At 42.8% G+C, this 21,766-nt stretch overlaps 1 protein-coding gene across 4 annotated transcripts in view; it reads left to right on the top strand.

Moving 5' to 3' along the window:
* The window catches only part of ANO9 (anoctamin 9), a 769,113-nt gene that overhangs the window by 582,835 nt on the left and 164,512 nt on the right, over positions 1-21,766 (top strand). For all 4 annotated transcript variants that reach the window (XM_078682729.1, XM_078682726.1, XM_078682727.1 and 1 more), the window contains 2 exons: positions 9,917-9,999; positions 14,098-14,202. In XM_078682729.1, the coding sequence (XP_078538855.1) occupies positions 9,917-9,999; positions 14,098-14,202 (188 nt within the window). The remainder of the gene's footprint in view (positions 1-9,916; positions 10,000-14,097; positions 14,203-21,766) is intronic.

Here is a 21,766-nt window from a genome sequence, read left to right as displayed (position 1 = left end):
GAAGTGCGTTCTCTCTACTCAGTGGGTTCGAAACTCTCCAATGTCATGGAAAAAATAAAAATAATAATGTATGATAGCCTACACCAAATACAAGAAAATGAGTGAAATAAATAAAATGATATGAAAAAGTCCCGAAGGGAGTGATGATGTGAAGATAAAAAATCTTGTGAAGAATGCAAAAGTCCCCTTACAATCTCAGTGATGATGTATCCAGAATTATAAAAAGCATAATAGTTCGTAATGGTCATTGAGACCCCTGGGATTACGGTCCCCAATTTTTTTATCCATTCGGTTTCTTTTCATGCTAGTGTGGTGTTTATATCCATGCCAGTATGTGTTGTGATATGTTCTAGAATGGTAAAGCGTAGTTGCGGAATAGTATGCGTAGAGTTAACCCAATGTGCTGCCAATGACGAGTTCATGTTTTTGTTTCTGATGCGGCTCTTATGTTCTACTATTCTTGTTTTAATCTTTCTGCTTGTCCTGCCTACGTAAACTAGTCCACATGGGCATTTTATTGCATAGATTACGTTCTCAGTAGTGCAATCTGAGGTATGTCTCAGAGGTATGGATTTCCCAGTTTTTGAATGTTGAAATTCTTTTCCTGTAATCACATTGCCACACTGTCCACAGTTGTGGCATTTTCTCATGCCTTTGAATTGACTACTTTGATGTTTCTTATTGGTGGTTTTCAGTTCCTCTTTAGTCTCCACTCCCAGTGTAGAACAACACCTCTGCTCTTCTGTCTTTAACGTCTAATTTGTGTTGAATTTCCCTGTGTATTTATCTCTCTGGAGCACCTCGCAGTCTCGTTTCGTATGTGTATGTATGTATGTCATTCCTGCGTTGCCTCCTCGTGTCTGCAGCTCCCTGCTGGGCCCATGCCCTCTGTGTTTGCATCTCCCTGCAGCCTCTGATGCCCTGCATCTTGAACTCTGTGCAGCTGGGACCTCATGTATGTCGGAAGCAGAACATCTCACAAATACCACAGCATCCCAGCTTGGACACAGTGAGCAGTGGGTCCATGAAGGGACAGGAAGGTGAGAGGATCATGTGAGGAGAAGAGAGCAGGGAGAGGGGCACACTTACCGATTTCTGCTTCTGCTTAGCTGCAGCAGGAGTGAACGAAGCCGAGGGCCAGTGAGGCGGCACAAAGGAAGATAACAAGGCGTGCACGATATTGACAGGCCACCACTGCAAACACACACACAGACTTGTGTGTGCACACACACACACCTGAGACACGGTGCGTGGCTGCATGCACGGGGGAAGAGGCCGAGCACCTAGGGGAAGGAAGGATCTCCCATCAGGCACCACTGTACAGTCATGACACTGGCAGGTGTGTTCACAGGACAACTGTACTTTATTTCCTCTCGGTCCTTTCTATTGCCTCCTCAATGTGACACTCACGGTCACTACAGGATGAAGTTACTTACCTGCAACTCTGGCTTTGCAGATTGGTTTCTGTAACAGATTCACATGCCATGCTTGAACTGCAACTGTAATGTGCATACATTATTACAACAAGGGTGAAATACAACCTAACTGACATCGCTCTGGAGCCTGCAGTGGAGCCCGCCCTTCCTCTCCATGACCACGGTGTGGGACGTGCAGCGTCTGACGGCCCGCCATGCGCTTTCATCCTTCTCTGACGACTACAACCCAAACAAGTCTGCCTGGAGCACGCCTTGGAGGAGACGCGGGAGGGCAGGAGCGTGACGCCGTGAGCGTGCACGTTGGCGTCCCCTGCGGCTCGCTCGCGCGTTCACAGACCGGTGTCTGCTCGTGCACCGGTCTGTGCCACTTGGGGAGGCAAAACAGCGACAATAAGGCTCGCTAGCGGCAGCGCTTCGCGCTGCAACGCCAGCGAGCCCTAAAAAGGAGCGATCGAAGTGGTTCCAAACTTACAAAGGGGTGCAGGTTTCTATTCAAGATTCTTCTTCATTAAGAAAAAATCGGGGGATTGGCACCCCATCCTGGATCTTCCTTCCCTCAACAAGTTTCTCAAAAAGCAATCATTTCGGATGTTTTCTCTGCAAGAAGTACTTCAATTTCTATCTCAAGGAGATTACATGACAAAACTGGACCTTCAAGATGCCTATTTTCATGTCCTCATCCTTCCCAGACACAGAAAATTCCTGCGCTTCACAGTGGATGGCAGAGACTTCCAATTCAAAGTCCTTCCTTTTTGCCTCCGCTCTGCGCCCCGAGTGTTCACCAAGCTTTGGCAATGGTGGCAGCACACCTTCGTCAAGCGGACGTCCAAGTATTTCCCTATCTCGACGACTGCCTTATAAAGGCGCCGTCGTTTCCAGTTGCAACGAGACACACTCAAATATGATGGTCTCTTTTTCAGTCACTGGGCCTGTCCATAAATCTGGAAAAGCCACACTTCACCCCCTCTCAAGTTCGGACTTTCTTGGGAGCCATGATAAATACTCAGATGGCAAAGGCGTATGTATTAAACGATAGGCAACAACAAATTTCCAAACTGGCATCTCTTCTACGTGTAAGAAGATTCGTTTCTGTTCGACAGTTCAAGTCGCTTCTGGGAATGCTATCTTCCTGCATCCCTCTAATTCCCAACTGTCGTCTCAAAATGAGGCCCTTACAGGAGGAAATCGACAAACAATGGCAACAGGTCTCAGGGTCTTGCGACAATGTAATCATCATCACATCTCGGAAGCGCAAAGTGTTGCCATGGTGGACTCACAGAACAAACATCTAAGCAGGCCGCTCCTTCGTATCGGATGATCCAAGTTTCATCCTTACAACAGACGCTTCCCTCGCTTCTTCAGGGTCTCACAGTAAAGGGAAAATGGGATGCTCAGCAACGAACTTGGCACATAAACCTTTTGGAACTACTGGTGATATTCCTGGCACTAAAATCTTTTCGCACCCTCCTTCAAGGAGCTTCAGTGTTGATCCGGACGGACAAAACGACAAGCATGCATTATGTGAACAAACAAAGAGGCACAAGGTTCACTTTGCTGTCCCTACAAGCCCAGCAAATTTGGAACTGGGTGATTCAGCACCAAATAACTTTAACAGCAGTTCATGTTCCGGGAGTGTTCAAAATTCTAGCGGACTCCCTGAGCAGGTCAATCTCGTCCAACCACGAGTGGGAACTTCATCAACAAACGCTTGACAACATCTTTCTGCTGTGTGGATGGCCCAATGAGGATTTATTTGCAACCGGTCAGAACCGCAAATGCTCATTTTACGGAAGCTGGCCTCCCCAAACAGGGTCGTACGGGAATGCCTTTTTTATGAACTCGTCAAAAATGTATGCTTTTCTGCCGATTCCTCTAGTTCCAAGGGTGCTTCGGAAAATGCGGAGGGAGCCATGTCGCATTCTTCTCATAGCCCCCAGATGGCCTCACCAGATTTGTTTTTCTGAGCTGCTCCTTCTATCAGAGTGCGATCCGATTGTGCTTCGTCCAATTCCAGATCTTCTGACGACGGACCTAGGACAAGTCTGACATCCTGATCCAGCATCTCTGAAATTGGTGGATTGGCGCCTGAACACTATGAGTTTGCCAACTTAGTTATTCCTTCGGACTGCATGGAGGTCCTTGCTAAAGCCAGGGCACCTTCCACTATCAAGACCTACAAACTTAAGTGGAAACGGTTTTGCCTTTGGTGTGAAGCCTCAAATGTTCACCTGGTTCATACTACCACAGAGCAACTTATGCCTTTTTTCTTGCAATTGGCAAAATCTGGGCTATCTCACGCTACCCTACAACAGTTCTTCAAGGGTTTATTTCAAATGTTCCCGCCAATTCAACGTCCACCTCTGTCTTAGCATTTAAACGTTGTGTTGGCTCAACTCATGAAGTCCCCATTCAAGCCCATTCATAGGGCTGGTCACTTGGAAAACTTCATTGCTTCCGGCTCTTACTTCTGCTCGACGAGTCAGTGACATACAGGCTTTTACTATTAAACTACCTTTTCTTCAATTTACCAAAGACTCAGTGGTGCTCCGCACTAACCTGGCATTTATCACAAAAGTGCCTTCTGATTTCCACTTATATGAGCCGGTCATCTTAAAGACTTTTTTCCCTAGTCCACAGTCGCCAGCAGAAAAGGCTTTACACTTTCATCTGCAAAGACAGCCAGTGTTCGAAGAACTGATCAACTATTTGTTGCTTAGAGCATGATGTGTAAAGGACATCCAGTAACCGAACAGACTATCGCACAATGGATATCTAGTACAATTTCATTTTGTCATCAACAAGTGGGAAAGACACTTCAAACGACGGTCAAGGCACACTCTACCAGAGCAGTCTCCTCTTCTGCTGCACTTTTTGCCACTGTGCCTCTTCACCAAATTTGTAGAGCTGCAACATGGTCCAGCAGACACACCTTTACTAAGCATTACTGTCTGGAAGCTGCAGACAATGCGGACACAGCCGTGGGGCAAGCAGTGCTATGTAATCTTTTTAAATAAGGTGAGCCTCTGTTTCTTCCCTCCTCCAACACAGAATGTACATTATGATATATATATATATATATATATATATATATATATATATATATATATATATATATATATATATATATATATATATATATATATATATATATACATATTTTTAGATACATATATTTTTATATGTACACCTTCTCAGCCTTGCACACCATCAGCTCCTCAGTCTGCACTGACTCATACTAACGTGGCCCCTATGATTCTCACAACCCAATGACACCCAAGGAGGCTGATGATCCTTGGGAGGTGACCACAAGTGTATACTGACGTAGAATCCCGTCCTGTGAAGCCATTCCCCTCCACCCCAGATGACACTACTGCATACTACAAAGTTATTCTGAGGATGGTGCACCACCTTAACATTCAGTACCATGTGGTTAAGAAAGTCTGGACAAGATGTTTCTCCAGTACTTGATTTTAGACCATGGAAGCGCAGTGCTTATCCAGGATGGAACTACTGTTGCATGGGAAGCGGCTCCATGGCACTCTATTGGTCTGTTTCAAAACCAAAATCAAGAAAAAGAGCATTGCTGGCCTAATAACCACACTTGTATTAATTCAGTAGTATTACACATTGATCCTCAACCTCCTACTGACCTACCGCTCAGAAACTGTTAGAATTTGTACAAAACCTTTATTGAAGAGAGAACACTCAATATGAAACAATTATATCATGCTACATAATTTCATGAAAATTCAGTGTGTCCATGCCATGAAGAAGCTTTTTCAAAGAACTGACTCCAGTACACGACACGAACACTTGGTTGACAGAGCTCAGAGGAGAAAGACTGCCTGTGCATTTGCACTTGTACACTGAATAGATTTGGACTGCTGTGTACCTTTATATTCATTGTGCTAAGGAATTGACTGGTGGGCTTCCTATTCATAGGATTTCACCTGATATAGATTAGTAACATGCACCATTGTAAACCCTGATGAAGTCCTTGACATGACGAAACACGTTGGCTGGGCTGTTTGACATCTACAGTATTGATGGAAATGAAAAAAGGTGTTATTTTGAGGAAAAATGTATCTCGGCTCCCTCTTCATATTTGGAACAGAAGCTGGAAATGATGCATTACATTTTCTTGAAATTGTATAGAATCATATAATTGTTTGATATTGAGTGTGCCCTCTTCAAAAAAGGTTTTGCACAAAACCCGTAATGTGGACATAAAGTCTCCAGTATGAGAATTTTCCCCTATATTTTCAAACTAGATGCGTTCATTTGCATCAGAATCAACACGTTCTAATATATATATTACCCTGAGTAGATTAGGGCAATGACTACCGGTCCTAAAGAATTGCTGCTGACTCATTTATGGCCAAAAGGCATGAAACATGTTGACCGCCACACGGAGCCTAGGGTTCATTATTCCCCCTAATAGTTCACATGATATTTTAACCTTGGCATAAGTTACCTCTGGTGATACATTTGCCATTAGGCAGTACATTGCCAATTTGACCCTCAAGCACATTTCTGATCTATCACATCCACATCCCCTCCAGAGTTCAGAGAAGCGTACTATCCTATTGTTTGGCTTACACTGGATATAGAGATTATTTGACCTCCGGCAAAGATCCCCCAAGAGGGGCCGACTGGATATTGCAACACCTACGTAGCAAGGAACACGACCTGCTGATGGTGCATGCCACTTTGGTGGGTGAGGGTCAGTGCATCCTTAAAGGATGCCTTCAATGACTCTTCCAAATTTGCGGACCTCAGTGTAGTCTTAGTAGAGCTGAGGAACAACATACTGTTTTGTTCACAGTTATATTCAGGGAAGACATGTGCTGAACTGTTTAATTTCCTCCCCATATCCCCCCTTTCTTGATGACTGTCCAGTTCTTGTCCATACTAAAAAACATGACCAAGTGCACTATGGACAACTTCAAAGGACCCGTTCTAGGTGAGGGTTGTCAATGAAAGGATTGAGAAGATTTATAAGCCAGCACCGGGGTTTACATCACGGCCCAGGCCCCACCTAATTCTGCAGCTGTACACACAGCTAGAAAGAGAGCTTGAGCTCAGACAACTGGAGATGCTTCTCCTCCAGACAACGCGCAGCAGCTTAGTGGAGGATTGCCAATTAGGGTGAACTACTTTCCACTTGTTATCACCGAGAGGAAATAGAAGAGCTGGTGAAGATCTTACATAGGCTTATTTCAAGAGGCGATAAGAACTCTTCATGGAGAGGAAAGTAATCTCCAACACTAACATTTGATGGGCCCTGGACTCCGCTGACACTGCCTCCAAAGAGATTAACACACTGGCATCCTGCTGTGATGCCATGCCTGGCTCAGAATGTCTTGCATTACACTAGTGTGTTCCAAAGCACTTTATTAGTATCCTGTTTGATGGGGAGCATCTGTTTGGCCTATAAGGAGTATTTAGTCAACTGTACACGTGAAAAATAAGAAAAGACTGATAAGGCTATATGCACTTTACAGACCCAAACACCTAGGTCAGCCGTCCACAAGCAGCAGGCAAGAGGAGGTCTCAGATGATTTACTCCTACCCAGAGGCAATGATATCAACAGCTACAGTTATTTCAATCGCAACTTCTCTCAGGTACCTGTGGACCTCTTCCCAGTCCCTGTCATCTAATGTTCCTAACTCTACCATTTGTGTCTGAGAGCCTCTAGTGGACCATAGCTAATGGTGATCAGTGTTTTGTATATCTGGGAGATAGCATGTTTTGAGAGTAGGGCTGCCAGCATTCTAAACTTCAGAGGGGATTCATCCTCCGGGGATTTGAGCGGTAGTTATCTGCCGCTAAACCAGCGATAATTTGTAACGCCGTCCTTTATAATATGCCCCAAGCCCGCTCTTTAAGAAGTACAACATACACCATTGTAATCCTGCTATGAATATATTCCTCCAAACCGACAGTGAATCCATCTTCAACCCAGTGGCTTCCAATATTTATGCATCTTGGAAAGTTATGTGATTGCAAGCCATGAATAAGCTGACATCTGACTCTACCCCTCACAGTGTGAACCTTAAAGTCAATGTAGGTATTTATGGCCTTATTACAAGTTTAACGGTCCTCTTGTCTGCCTGAAAACGAGGCGACAAGAATGTCGAGCCTCCGCCTGCTGGATTACAACTGAAATCCATGGCAGGAGGACGGTGCTGCGGGCAGTCTCACGGCGGTGACTGTATAAGGCTCATAGATGAGCCTTTAACTGCAGACGCCGCAGTGACAGCACCTGCAGCACGTTCCTGCATGGTATGGCATGCATACCACAACGTGCCGGAAGTGGGGTGCAATTCTAGGGGGGCACAACATGTGCCCCCTGCATGCACCCCCAGGCCCAGGAGCGTCTGGGGACCCTGTTATGGCCTCGTAAATTGCCTCTCTGCCTCCCATTTCAAGGTGGGCTCATCACCATGAAAGGGGCTATGGACAGGCAACTTATGATATGTACAGCAGTGCCGCAGCAGCACCACCAGCATATTGCTGCCCCCTTCCGCTACACGACCGCTGTGGGATCCTGGATCCCTGGTCAATATGGCGGTCCTGTGGCAGTCTGACCACCAAACTCTGAATACTGCAAGCGACCCGCAGTGGTGGCGGTGGTTAGACTGCCACCGCGAGTACGGCGGTCCCATTGCCAGCCATACTCATAATAAGGCCTTTAGTCTCGAGCTATTACAGCCACGGCCGGTAGTAGGTGTAACTGCAGGGCGGTGACGTGGGGAGGGGCAGGGTGGGGGGGTAGTAATGTATGGATTACGGACTTTAACAGGTAAGTAAACATATAAATAAATAAAACTAATTTTGTTGTGTGCACTGCATCACCAAATGTGATGCAGTGTGCGCAACGAAATTCGTTTTATATATTTAAATGTCTACTTACCTGTTAAAGTCCGTAATCCATACATTGCTACCCCCCACCCTGCCCCTCCCCCTCCACATGTCACCGCCCTGCAGTTACACCTACTACCGACCATGGCTGAGCTATTATTTGTGCCACAATATAAACTTGGGTGCTATCGTATTATCTTTGGAGGTATTGTACTATAGCGCGACAGTTCTGAATCATGTGGCAAGCCGCAATACACATACATTTGGAGGGTGAGACGTGAAGTAAATGCATCTGAAGGAAATCACTATGAGATTTTGAATTGTTTATATATATCATTGGATTAATTTGGTGATTTGAAATCTCCTAAGAGTTAGGTATAGCTCTGGAGTCTGACACAATTATTGGTTAAGCACGTTTGCACTTTAGAAAAGAACTTTAATTGCCAGGCGTGTATGCTTAATCTATGAACTAATGTGTTTGATTGCAACATCGTGTTTGTAAAGTACATGTTGTTTAAATACATTTTTAGTCTAGGTATTGGGTTCCAGAGCAGGAGGTGTTAGTCCACAGAGGTGGCTAGGTGGGCTATTTTGAATTGATAATTGTGGCTCAAATCCACCCGAGTGACTTACCGCACTCACCTATAGTTACCCAATAATAAGTCAGCCGGACAGTGGAGAAGAATGAATAAGGCAATTTTATTAGGCCACAAACTCCCATATGAGAGGGCCCTGTCCGACCTCACCCAGAAGAGTGCGCCGAGAGGACTGACCCATCCCAACACAGCAGTACATTATATCAGGATACAGTAGAGTAAAACACGCCCAGTGTGGAAAAATACTGGACCCTTGGAGGAGTGAACAATGGCCTCACACAAGAGGCATTTGCACCTGCAATGGCAACATTTCTTTATCTCTGCCCAAGGCCGCGGAGCCGGGCCTCAGCGTCTCCAGCATATGAGAACCTCCCTGATAATGAATTTGTTATAGTTTCGGCCACAGTTAGCTGAGAAGGGAAAACTACTGCGTTAGCATTTCTTTTCTCTATTCCTACGGGAGGGGTGAGTGAGTGCGACTCGCACGCAGAAAGAAACACTTCCAAAATGGTGGCACACAAGCTAAGCTAAGAAAACATGATAGTATAACACGCATAAATGAATAGTAGATGAGGAATATGAGCAAGAATGCATAAATGAATATACCATGTTAGACACATCCTGCTAACTCATAAATGTAAATGCAAATGGGCGGGGCATCGGAAAATGAAACCTATCAGAATATTTGTACCAATACTTATTAGTTTAAGGAGAATTAGCCGATAAGGTCAAGTTCGAAGCGCAGGTTTGGTATTGAGTTGATGGGAGTGATCGACCAATTCTACATATGGTAGCTGACTGTTCTTTATTCGTCTGTATTATTTGTTTGTCTTCATATTTTATAAATATGAAACTTGTATAAAATGTGATAAGTTTGACAGAATTCGCCAAGTGCTGTTCTCTACTTTTGTAATATTATGTATTTTATATTGTGTGCTTACATTCGTAAGCCGTAACAACATAAAACAAATACATGGCTACAGGCTGTGCTGATTTTGACATGTTTTGTGTACCTTCAGCAACCGTGTTCTTGGAGCTGTGGAAGCGGCAGCGCGCGAAGGATGTCACGTGGTGGAACCTGTACAGCTGGGATGAGGATGAGGTGAGTGGTTCAGGGACCGTCAACACTGCCCTTGCCTTAGGGTATTTCTGGCTCAAAAGGCTGGGCCTGGCATGAGCAGGGCTTTCGTTTCGAGGTGACTGGTCTCGGGCATCTCCAGATTGATGGCGATCACAAGCTATTCTTCTGAACACAGATAGTGTGCAAGAGGTTTGGAGGGTAAACACCCACACATGTAAAGTACAACCATCATTTGGCACTAATTGGAACAAGCCCTGCACACTCGTTTCTTTTCTGTGGTTCTGCCAAATCAGGAAAGTGAAGGCAAGTCGTTTATGAATATTTTTCAGACGGTCGATGTTACCTTTTTCCTCAGCAGCTATGGCACGTAATATATATGCTCTTCGTGTTCTGTTTCTTTAAAGAATACGCGTTCTCTTTGAATCCAACAGAAGTCTTATTTGTGCATGCAGTTTGTATGGAGTGTGGTCACTGTCTTTTTTCCATCCCTCTGTCAACTGAAGCCTTAGATTTTCACCACTGAAAGAATTTCGCTGATAAATCTGAAAACATATTACACACTTTGCGGAACTCTTTTTTTGTTTGGTTCTCAATTTTACCGTCCATAATGCTTTCTTTGTTGTTAGGTCTACAAGGGATTTGTTTCAGTTCCCATGATTTTGATTTAATTATTCTGTACTGTTGGGAGTCTTACTGTGTCTAAACCACTGAAAATAACTCTCTGTACACCATCCACCATTGGGGGAGGCAATAAGGCAATAGGGCAGGAAAGGAGAGGTTTATGCGTCAGCATGCCATGCGTAGCTGAAGAGGCATCTAAAACACTGAATGTATGTTCCTCTGTGTTGACCCCACTACCTAAACCCTAAAACTACATTTAACTTTTTTAAATAAATTAATAATATTTTAATTAATTTTACTATGGCAACCTTTACCCTCACCTTTAATTATTCAAACGTAATTTTTCAATAACTAACCCTAACCACAACTTTTAATTTATTTCAATTAATTCCATTAGTATCGAATTATGCATACTTTACTATGTTATATAATTAATTGATATTACATTTAACTATGAACTCGCCCAAGTATTTTAAATGAATTAATCAAATAAAAAAACATGAACCAAATTCTAACACTCTTTCCCTAATTTAATTTAATTTCATTGTAATTATTAAGTCATCTTAAAATAACATTAATATCAACTTTAAACCTAGCCCTATAACATTTCATAATAAACATAAATACTGAATCCTATTCTTTACTTTTTAATCTATATTTCAGTTCAATAAATATGTATCTAGCCCTGGCCCTTAATTAATAATTGTCTTAATTTGTAATTGTTAAATTATCAATTCTAACCCAACCCCTCAAAGTATTTAATTTATATGCATTAGACCATCCTCATCCTTAAAAGAGCTGAAACTAGTGTCTCAAAATAATTTGCCCTAATCCTAGCCCTTAACTAATTTAAATTAATAATACACATACCAGTAGTAATCCAAACTAATGAAAGAGCTCACTCAGGAAGGTTGCAGTTCTGTGATCTTAATGTGACACATTAATGTGACACAAACTCCGATGTGTTTTGGCCCTAAGACCCTGATCACATGTCCATAGAGAAACATCACCAACGATATGTTGTGTTCAAAAATAGAAAACGGAGTGAAAATGATGGCCACTATCTTGAAACGACTGTATCACAACACAATATAATCAATTGTAATCCATTCAGCTAAATATTCCTAATAATCACTAGGTGGCAACAGTGAAGTGGGGTGGAGTGACGTAGAGTAGTGAAGTTGAGTGGATTAAAGTGGTGTAGAGTAGAGTGGCGTAGTAGTACAGTGGCGTACCAGTGGCATACTGGCAATTGCTCGGGTAGCCTTCCAATTCATCATTTTTCTGCCCACCATGCCACCTCAGTTTGGACCCAGCTATGTGCAAATCAGTCTTGAGCCTTCTCCAACAGGAGGAGTCTAGCCTGAACTGCCAGACCAGGTCCTTCCTGAACCGGAATGCAAGCAACCAAAGACCATTTTCACCCTGATTTGGCCTTATCAGTCAGGTGTAGTTTGGTTCCAGTGGTACAGTGAGCATAAGACCCAGGTGTGGTTATCCCCTTGCCACTTAGGTGGTACATTAAACACACCAAAGGTGAAGGGAGGAATACTTGTAATAAGTCTAACCCAGGGGCGGCTTCTCCATAGGGGCGGTGACCCCCAACAATCATGTTGCACTGATATGTTATGTCTCAAAATAGTTACAGCTTTTATATGTAACAAAATGATCTCACCGATCATTTCCTTAGATGTAAAAACTGCAATATTGCCCTGCACCAGAACTGTATTACGCATGTCTTTCACAGGTGCAATACATATCTGACATGCTGCACTCGGGTCAGGCAGTGCAGCATGCCAGATGCGCCCCTATGCCCTCTCAGAAGTCATTATAAAGGAAAAAGAACCTAATTCTGGCACCTTATTTGGGCGTTCTGAAAGTTGGGAATCGATTTGCAGAGGAAACTGCGCTGCTCACTGGCCCTGGTAAGTTTCCACATTGTGTGAGAATATGTTCATGTTGTTTTTGTGCCTGTCTGCAAGCGTGCACCAGTGTGTGTTTATGTGAGCATTTGTGTGAATGTTTGTATGTGTCCTTACTAATGTTTTATGACCTTTCATCTGATAGATAGCACCACTGCTTTATAAATTGACCAGCCACCACTGGGCTAACCACTGGCAATTGCTCGGAGTAGCATTCCAAACCACCATTCTTTGGCACAACATGAAGCAGTCCTTGTGTAGCTGCTATTTTCCCAGAGATTTCTAACCTTAAGGTTAAGGTGTATGAAGACACCTTTTGCGATTCCTGAATTGTGAATCCTTGCAATTTGCAATTAGGAAATCGCAAAACGGTATGTATGAAAGTGTGTTCAACACTTTCTGCTAATCCCAGTCGTAAATGACCTACCTCATTTTAATGAGGCCGGTCGTAATTAGCAATCCATTAGGAATCCCAAAAATCACAGGGATGGTGGCCTGCTAAGGTCAGCAGACCACCATGTCTGTGATTTCTTTTAAATAAAGCAATCTTCCTTGAAGGAAAATGGCCTGCTTTACAAAACGTTTTCCTTTCATTTTTTTAAGAGCAGGCAATGGACCACTGACTGCTCTTAAAAAATGCTTTTACAAACATTCACATTTTACAAACATTCACAAAGGGTAAGGGGTATGCTTGAAGTTGGTGATAAAATGCGAATGTTTTGCGACCGCATTTACGGTCAGAAAATATTCATACATACCACTGCGATTCAGTATTTGGAGGGGACGCCCTAAGCACGCCCTTTCCAAATACCGAAATGCAAACCCATTTTGCGATTCAATAACAGGTTACAGAATCATAAAATAGGGTTTGATAAATGTAAAAAGCCTTTATTGCATGCGTAAACGAGCCGATTCTATGAATCGGCCTGTTTGCAAAAGCCCTAAGCTACTTCAAAATGAGAAATAAATAGCAGCTTTACACTGACAACGTTGGGTAGCCAAATTAACAGTCTGCAAAGAGTAAGTGATTCAATACTGAATGTTCTCCTATCAAAACATGCTTAATAGAAAGCCCTGTGACAAATTGCCTAAAACTAACCACTAGCATATATACTGCAGGTCTCCATAGAATTGTAGGGGGGAAGGGGGCACTCTGCCTCTCATCCCAGCACAGTTCTCCCCATTGAATTCTGGTAAATGCAGTACACTTACTTCAAAGTTGCTGTAGTTTTTCACCAAAGTTGGTGCAGATAGTTCTGTTATCTCTAGACACGTGTTTCTGGGTTTAGCCCTTCATCAGTAGAGAGCAGAAGTAGTACAGAGCAGAGAAAAGTCATCAGGGTTTGCTAAAATGCTGTCCAAGTCTTCACAGGTCACAGTACCACTCTACAGGCACACAGGTGCAGCCCAGGTGAGCTTGTTGGCTCGTTGACCCAAGGGAGTCTTTTGAACCTCCATAGAATTGTAGTTTGCCATAGTGTGACCTAGGTGCACGATCTCTATGCACTGGTCTGTGATATCTATACTCTGGATTCCAGGACTGTCATTTATCTTCTGTTTCTCTTTCTCCCTACAGGAAGAGATGGCGTTGGAAATCATTAATAATCCAGACTGCACTATCCCGAAACATGAACACTCCTACTTACACAGTACACTCATTCTCCTCGGTGTTGCTGTGATGGTACAGTCTTTTTCATTTCTTTGCATCCATCTGCGCATATTGTTTTATGTTCTTGAGTGAAGGGGTTTTCTAGTACAAATAGAAGGTGAGAGGAGCAATAGGAATTTCATCTTTAACTAGAAGACTTTTCTTTCAAGTCATCTAAAGTTCGGAGGCCATTGCAGTGCAGTTTGGCACTGATGTAATTGACACTGACTAACCGGTGTAAAAGTGACATTTGCACCAAAAGTTCACTGCAGTAATTGTAATCATGTATCAGTCTACAAAAATGCCACTTTTGCACTGGTAGATCACTGCGATTGGTATTGCAAAGTTATTCTCATTTGGCCCCTGTGGCCCATATATCTATGTTTATCATTCATTATGGCCATTTCCTCGTGATGCTGTGCAAATGATTGAGCTTTTGTGTATTCCTGTTTCTTATATTATTAAAACATAATGTTAAAATCATTTGCACAGCGCACTTGCAACATTTGTATGGCCCCACTCACCCAAATGAATCCATATTGTGCCTACAGACTGGGGGGCTTATTTACAAGAAATTGACGTAGGGCAGCACACTAGGCCAGTTCGAAAGGGTCGGTGACATTTAGCTGGCGTGTGACAATGCAGGAATGCTTACACCATCGTGCAAAGGTGTCAGCGTTGTTGGCAGAATTGTTATGTGCAGGAAGGGACACTTTCTTGCACAAAAACAATCTTAAGCGGCATTTTCCTCTTTGTATGTGTGCTGCAGAACGCAGCACACATAGAAAGAGAAAAAAACGAGGAAATATAAAGATATTTCTCCTACTTACGCCACCCCTGAGGCACACGATTTTGACGCATTCACAGATTTATGTAAATCTGGAACTGTGTCAAAATCTACAGGTGTTGTGTGGGAACACCCACCGCAATGCCCATGGAATGCCTCTTTGACTCAGAGTAAGGCAAGGTAGCGACTTGTGCTGCTTTGCCTTACTAGCCACGAAAAACCATGCAAAGTGGCTTTGCATGACCTTGTAGATATGGGTCTGCACACTGCGCCTCCGGAGCATCACAAAAGTGACACTCTGGCAGCGCAAATGTGCAGCAAGGGGCTTGTAAATATTCCCCTGCTTATTTTACAGAGAGAACACGTAGCATCTTCATAGACTCCACAGGCTAGCACTACCCTCTTCCCACTTTCGCCTTACAACCGCTTGCTTGGAGAGGGGGTGTTACACCCCCTTAATAAATATATCAGGGCTCGCCCTCGAACCAACTGCAACCTACTTGACCTCCGTCTCTGAAAACGGAGCAAAAGTGACAAGTTAACAGGATTTAAAGGCATCTTTATTGCTCAGTCCCTTTGTGAGCAATAAAAATGCCTTTAAATCTTATCTTGTCACTTTTGTTCCGTTTTAAAAGGTAGAGGACAAAGGTTAGTTTGTCTTCCTACTCACCAGAAAGGGCGAGTAGGACCTAAAAATAGCTCGTCCTCATCCATTCTCCCGGGCGAGTGGATTTGTCGAGCCCTGTATATGCATTCTCTAATAAATAGTTGGGTACAGGTGCTTTAAGCTGGGTATGGTAAGGTGTTTGTCGGATTTCACTTGGGATGTTTACGGAAATATACAGACAAAAAAACACATACTCACTTCTGTTTTGAAGGTCTTAAAAATTGTATTTGACAAACTTTTGAGCTTTAAGTACCCCTAACAATCCACACTCCTCTTCCTCTCCTCTGCTGCTTAAGCCCCTCTCATGCTCTGCTTCTCATATAATGTACTTCAACCAGCATGATTGTTGGAAAATCTGATGCTTGAACCCCACGAATCTTACTGACCAAGCTACGCCCCAGCCGTTGACAGTGTGGACTGCACATTTCAAATAAATATATCATATTCAAAAGGAGCCCTAAATGTTTCCTTTAATTATTAAATGCAAATTATTATTATATGCAAGTCCAGGCAATGCTCCAGCCCGATCACCTCGGTAGATGTGGCCCTGCCTCACCATTGTAAGTCCAGAATTATAGGCCGTAGGATACAAAGAAAACTGCAGTGAAGGAGACATTCGTGTCTGGTGTGGGATAGCCCGAGTTCTACGTAAGCCAGTTAAAACCTTCAGAAGGAAACGCAGTCGTGGGATCAGTGGAATTTATTGGCTTTTCTATATCCAGTTTTTCTCATTGGTATGTGCAGATATAACAGCGTGGTTCATTTTCAACATCTATGTCAGAGGGTGCTTTTGTTTTAGTCTTTTTTGGTATACGATCACTGCCAACATTAAATTTTCATTTATGTCTATAGTTGTCCCTTTTCTTTGTTTTTGGAAGTCTTGTTGCCCATCTAATATGATTACACAATAACAGAAACTCTGTGGTCAGGAAGGGAAGCCTCAAAGCCCAACAACTCTCAGTTTTGAGGGGGAACAAAACTGGTGAGTAACAAATGAAGGTATGCAACAATACAGGTCTAGAATAAATGAAACTCTATACCCAACATGGTTTATTCTACAGATTAGGTAATGACTATCGGTTCATCAACTCAAACTGCGATCCAATAGCTTGGTGACACCCCCCACAACAAAACAGCAACCAGCAATGCCTGTTTGTATGTCCATTCTTCTCCCATGACATATTCTGCTCCTCCACTTTTCATTACATTTTAGGTAATCCAGTCTCTGAAACAACCTGTAGGTCTCTAGGTACAAGTGGAAACTCTAACACATTAGGTGGTACCGACTGCAGAGGAACTGATGATACGAGGCACACTTCCAAAATGTCACCTTTAGTGCCAATAGACCCCTACATGAATCCTGATCAACTCAGGCCACCTTGATTTTGGCTCTGTTCACTCATCCCAAAACCCCAATGCCTTTTTCTGAACAATTAGGATCAATTTAGTCACACTAGAAAGCTCAACCACCTTCACCAGAGCTCTGCTCAACACCAGATTCACTACTAAACTTTTCCTCAACAAGCAGGATTTTATCACAGATTATTCCCTTTGTTTGAACTACTGCTAGCTAATGACACCTTCCTCTTCTAAAATAAGAAAATAAATGGTGGAAGTCAAGTGCTTGTAATTCTCTCAGAAGCCAACTTGTACAAAAACAACAAGACTCTTCTTTCAAGTGCGTTGAGTACATATTTGTCACCTTCTCACATCCAGTCACGGAACAGACATGAGCAACTTTCCATAAACTCCCCTTTTTGGGCTCAAAGCGTCACAACCCTGATCGTTCCCATCCCGTCTTGCAGTCCGTAAATATCCTTCCATGCTTCATCATCCCAGGATATTAGGAGAACTGCGGTCAATTTTAGAAACCTAGACTGCGTCCTCCCAGATAACTTTTCACAAGACTTTCCCTGCCAAAGTTATCATCGGGCCGCATCCTAGGGGGCCGCTGCAGACACATCTTCAACAGACACACCAGTTAGAGAGATGTAAAACCTCTCACACCTCTTTCCTCAACTACAAAGTTAAGTGAAGTGACAAGGCTGTACGAGAGTGCCTCTGTTCTTAAAATATAATATATTACAAATCTTTGGTGAAATGTTTTCCGGGTCTGAGAACGTAGTACTTCAACTTCCGAAATCATTGATAACATCTTGCCTGCAAACTCGCTTCTGCAGCTACAAGATATTACATCTGTGATGATTGCCCTGGCCTTTCTCATCATTCAGTACTCCTTGACTTCCTGATGCTGTCTTAAGCTGTCTCACTGCTACTAGTCCATCCCATTAATAAGACATGATGCAATTGATTCTTCCCATGAATTAATCTATCTGCAACGGTATATTCCTCCACCAATTATGTGTCTGCTTTTTTGTCTGCACATCTTCTCGAATATGCTAAATCTCATTGGGTCATCGACTGCTCTTGCACTTTTCCACAGCAAATCACATCTATTTCTGGTGATTGCAGATTAAATATTTATCTCATCACACTCAATGATGCAAAAACACAATGATATCTTATCTTGGTGATTGCTATCAAGTTCTATTTGGTGTTCCTGCATACTCTTCCACCCTTCCTCAGTTTATGTTAAAATCTTCAATAATCGCCTTAATCGTCCACTGTGTGCTCTCATCTCATCCCCGTCTTTTTTCTTTTTGATAGCTGCATTTTTATTTTCATTTTCCGTGCCATGTGTTAAATGTTTTCATGATCTGTTATTCCCCTTTCTTCACTTATCCAACTTCATGACCCTCTAGGGCTCTTCACTTTGAAGCTCAAGCCGCATTCTTTCTACCCTTCCTTTTTTGGGTCTCATTGTGCTCGAAGCAGTGTAGATTTTTCTTACCATCACATTGTAGAACCAACTGTTTGTTTTTTTCCTTAATTTGTGACTTTTCATATTTCCCTGAGAAATTCTCTCAAATGTGAACGATTTTCCAGCTGATTTCTATCCACCTTATATCATGTTGCATCACATCATCGTTGTTTTTTATATTTGTTCTTTTCATGATTTTTGTTAACTGTTATCTGTTCTACTGTGGGTGACAATTATTTAGAAAGGACTTTCATAAGCGTTTCATGTCTCTTTTTAAGTTGCTTCAGAATGCTTGACCTAGGGGTGGTAACTAGAGCAGAATGGTAAATCTACCCCGGGATTGTGTGAAGACGCCAGGAAGCGGGATACATTTGGAATTCGAACCTCGAACGAGCTTGCACACGATCACATATCTTCAGTTCATACGTGACGTTACTAACTTTTGACCTGCACTCTACGTATTTGCTGGAACTGGCGTCACATTTGACTAATACTGAGATCGGCTTGTATTCTACTATTGATGCAAATATCCGTCGTACTGAGATTTAATATACCCTACCGGGTTGGAATTATCACCGGCTTTGGGTTATTTCAATTTTGGATTCAGACACAGAGCCCTGAAGAGTTGGAGGACATTTTTTCCCCAACGAAACACGTGTCGGCTGGCTGCGTATAACTTATGTCTGATGACCAATTAAAGGAAAACAAAGATTCCAACGTTGGATTGGCTCCATTACTTTCAACATTCATCTACTCAATGTATTATCTTGTATGAGTGCGCAGGACTTTTGTTAATTGTAGATTGTGTTGGATTTCAGCACAAAGTGAGGGGTTTGAGGGTCTCCCCTTCCTGATAGCACCATACCTAATTTGTGTTTACATAATATAAACGTAATATTGCTTGGGCGCCATTACTTCCTGTCCACGAAAACCCGTCCCTACCTACCCAGAATGGTAAATCCAGATGCATGGGTGACATTTTTCATTTGCAAGCCCAGATCTGTGTTGAGTTCAGTTTAAAGTAAGCTTGAATAGTTCAGTTTTCAACCACTTTTTGGCTGGATTCAAAACTGTGGCTCAAGCTGAGAGCATTTTCACATCTTTACCTTCCTCCACATTTAATCGTCTGTAATAAGCATTGATCCAGTCGGTGAGGATTGAGAGGAGGGCCCTGGTTCGAGCATAGTGAGGTGCCACTTTCTCCAGTTATATGGGGAATTTTCCATCTCTCCTTATTTATGCTGACCAAGACCTTGACTTTGCTTTTGATGGTGGCAGCCAGCCAGTGTTGTGCTTGAAAGCTGGGTTTGATGTGATCCTGTTTGCAAAGGTTGGTCTGGCTGCCTGGTCTCGAAGTTATTCAAGTCAAGCAATAAGATTTTGGGGCGGCCAGACTAGATGATATTGCTGTAGCCAAGATGTACCAGCATGAAGGCTTGTATCAGTTTGACACTGTGTGTCATGTGGAGGAGTGGGAGGATTTTTCAAAGGAGAGGTAGTTACATGTTTACACCCGTCACCACAGTGTTTACTTGTGGAGTGAAAGAGAGGGAACTGTGGCAAAATGGTGTAAGAGGTTGCAACCCTTGGATGGCAGAGTGGCAGACTCAAGGTCCCATTTACCAGTACCATGGTCTTTCTGTCACCGATTCATACAAAAAACTCTCATTACTACTTAAACATGTCATCCAGATAAACAGTGTTGTTGGGTGGGTATAATTCTACACATGATTTGCTAATCCTTGAAAACAATGTGTTCATTTATAATGGAAAACGGTATCATCAGACATGCGAGTCAGTGATGGGATCCAGGTTTGCCCCTTCTTATACCAACCTGTTCATGGGTTGACTTGAGGAAATGCAGGTCTGGGACCCAGAGGTGCAAAATAGATAGAATACATACACTATTGGAGAAGATTTATAGATGATATTCTGAATATCGGGACTAGATTCCTTGATGATCTGTTAGAGTGTGTTGCATATCTGAACTCAAAACCATACAATATGATTTTTACTCTAAATTACAGTGAAGAAAGTATTCCCTCTTTAGATGTGGAAATTTTTGTCACTAATATGACACTTTAACGTTGGTTGTACAGAAAAGAAACTTCTTGCAATCTAGTGCACACACGAGAAATCAATTGATTGGCATTCTATTTGGAGAAATGGTACAAGCTAGAAAAAATTGTAGTTTGGATAATGAATTTAGACAGAATGTTTGTGATATTGTGCAGAGGTTTCTGGCAAGAGGTTATGGAAGACAAATAGTGGTGTCTGTAAGTGCCAAAGCTGTAAAACCAAATAGAAGAAATACCATGAGGGATGCTAATAAAAGAAACCTGGTTGCCCAAGATGCAATAAAACTCATTACATCTTGTTATAGATAAGTTGATAGACTTAGTAAGATCATAAATAAATACTGGCATCTTTTGAAGGAAGGTAATGTGATCAGTGGTTATATCTCTCCACATCCCAGCATTATTTTTTGTAAAGGACGTACATTAAGAAATATCATTAGTCCTCTTTGTCGTAGCTCTTCAAATGTTGTACCTTGGTGGTCAGCAGAGGCAAATGGCTTTCATAAATGTGGTCACTGTTGGGTTTCTAAACCAGCAAAGGACAAGGTAACATCCTTGTGCTACAATAATAGTCCAACCTTTGAGATCAGGAATAACATAAACTATGGTGCCAACTTTGTAATATATATTCAGCTGTGCCCATGCCAAAAAATATATGTTGGGAGTACTATCAGACCTCTACGCGAGAGAATTACATAACATTTTCGGACAGTCAAACAGGGAGATTCCATTTGGTTCATTCAGCTGCCAGCCAAGTGTGAACCAGGTTCTGGTACCCAACTCCTTTGAGGTCCCAGAGGGAGAACCAACATCATCATGTTGCATTCCAACCTGCTGCTCATGTGAAGTGGTAGACTTTTCCAGGCATAGGTCTGCATTCTGAAGCCTCCCTCTGGCTTTATCTCCCACATGGGCCCAGATTCATTCTTTGGTGCACCCACCATTTGCCACTGGGGCCCATGAAGTCACCCAGCAGTGGCCCAAACTCTCTGCCTCACTGCAGCATGTTCTGACATACCTCTGTTTTCAGAACCTAGACTCCCAGCACCCAGTCCAGGATGGAAAACCATTCTGCCTCTGTGTTCTGGTCCTTCAGTGAGGGGTAGAGACCAGTGGGATTTGCTCCACAGCCTATCTTGCACCTTTGACATGTTGCTGAGCCCCTTTTGATGATCATCTTGTCAATCTCCTCCCGGGGAATTCGATTCACAGACTCCTAGCTTCAAACACCTAAGGCCGGTTTG

Source organism: Lissotriton helveticus, chromosome 3_1 (genome assembly GCF_964261635.1).
Source record: "Lissotriton helveticus chromosome 3_1, aLisHel1.1, whole genome shotgun sequence".
Taxonomy (NCBI): Eukaryota; Metazoa; Chordata; class Amphibia; order Caudata; family Salamandridae; genus Lissotriton; species Lissotriton helveticus.
The sequence above is the reverse complement of the archived record's forward strand: the minus strand, read 5'-3'. Positions and strand labels throughout refer to the sequence as shown.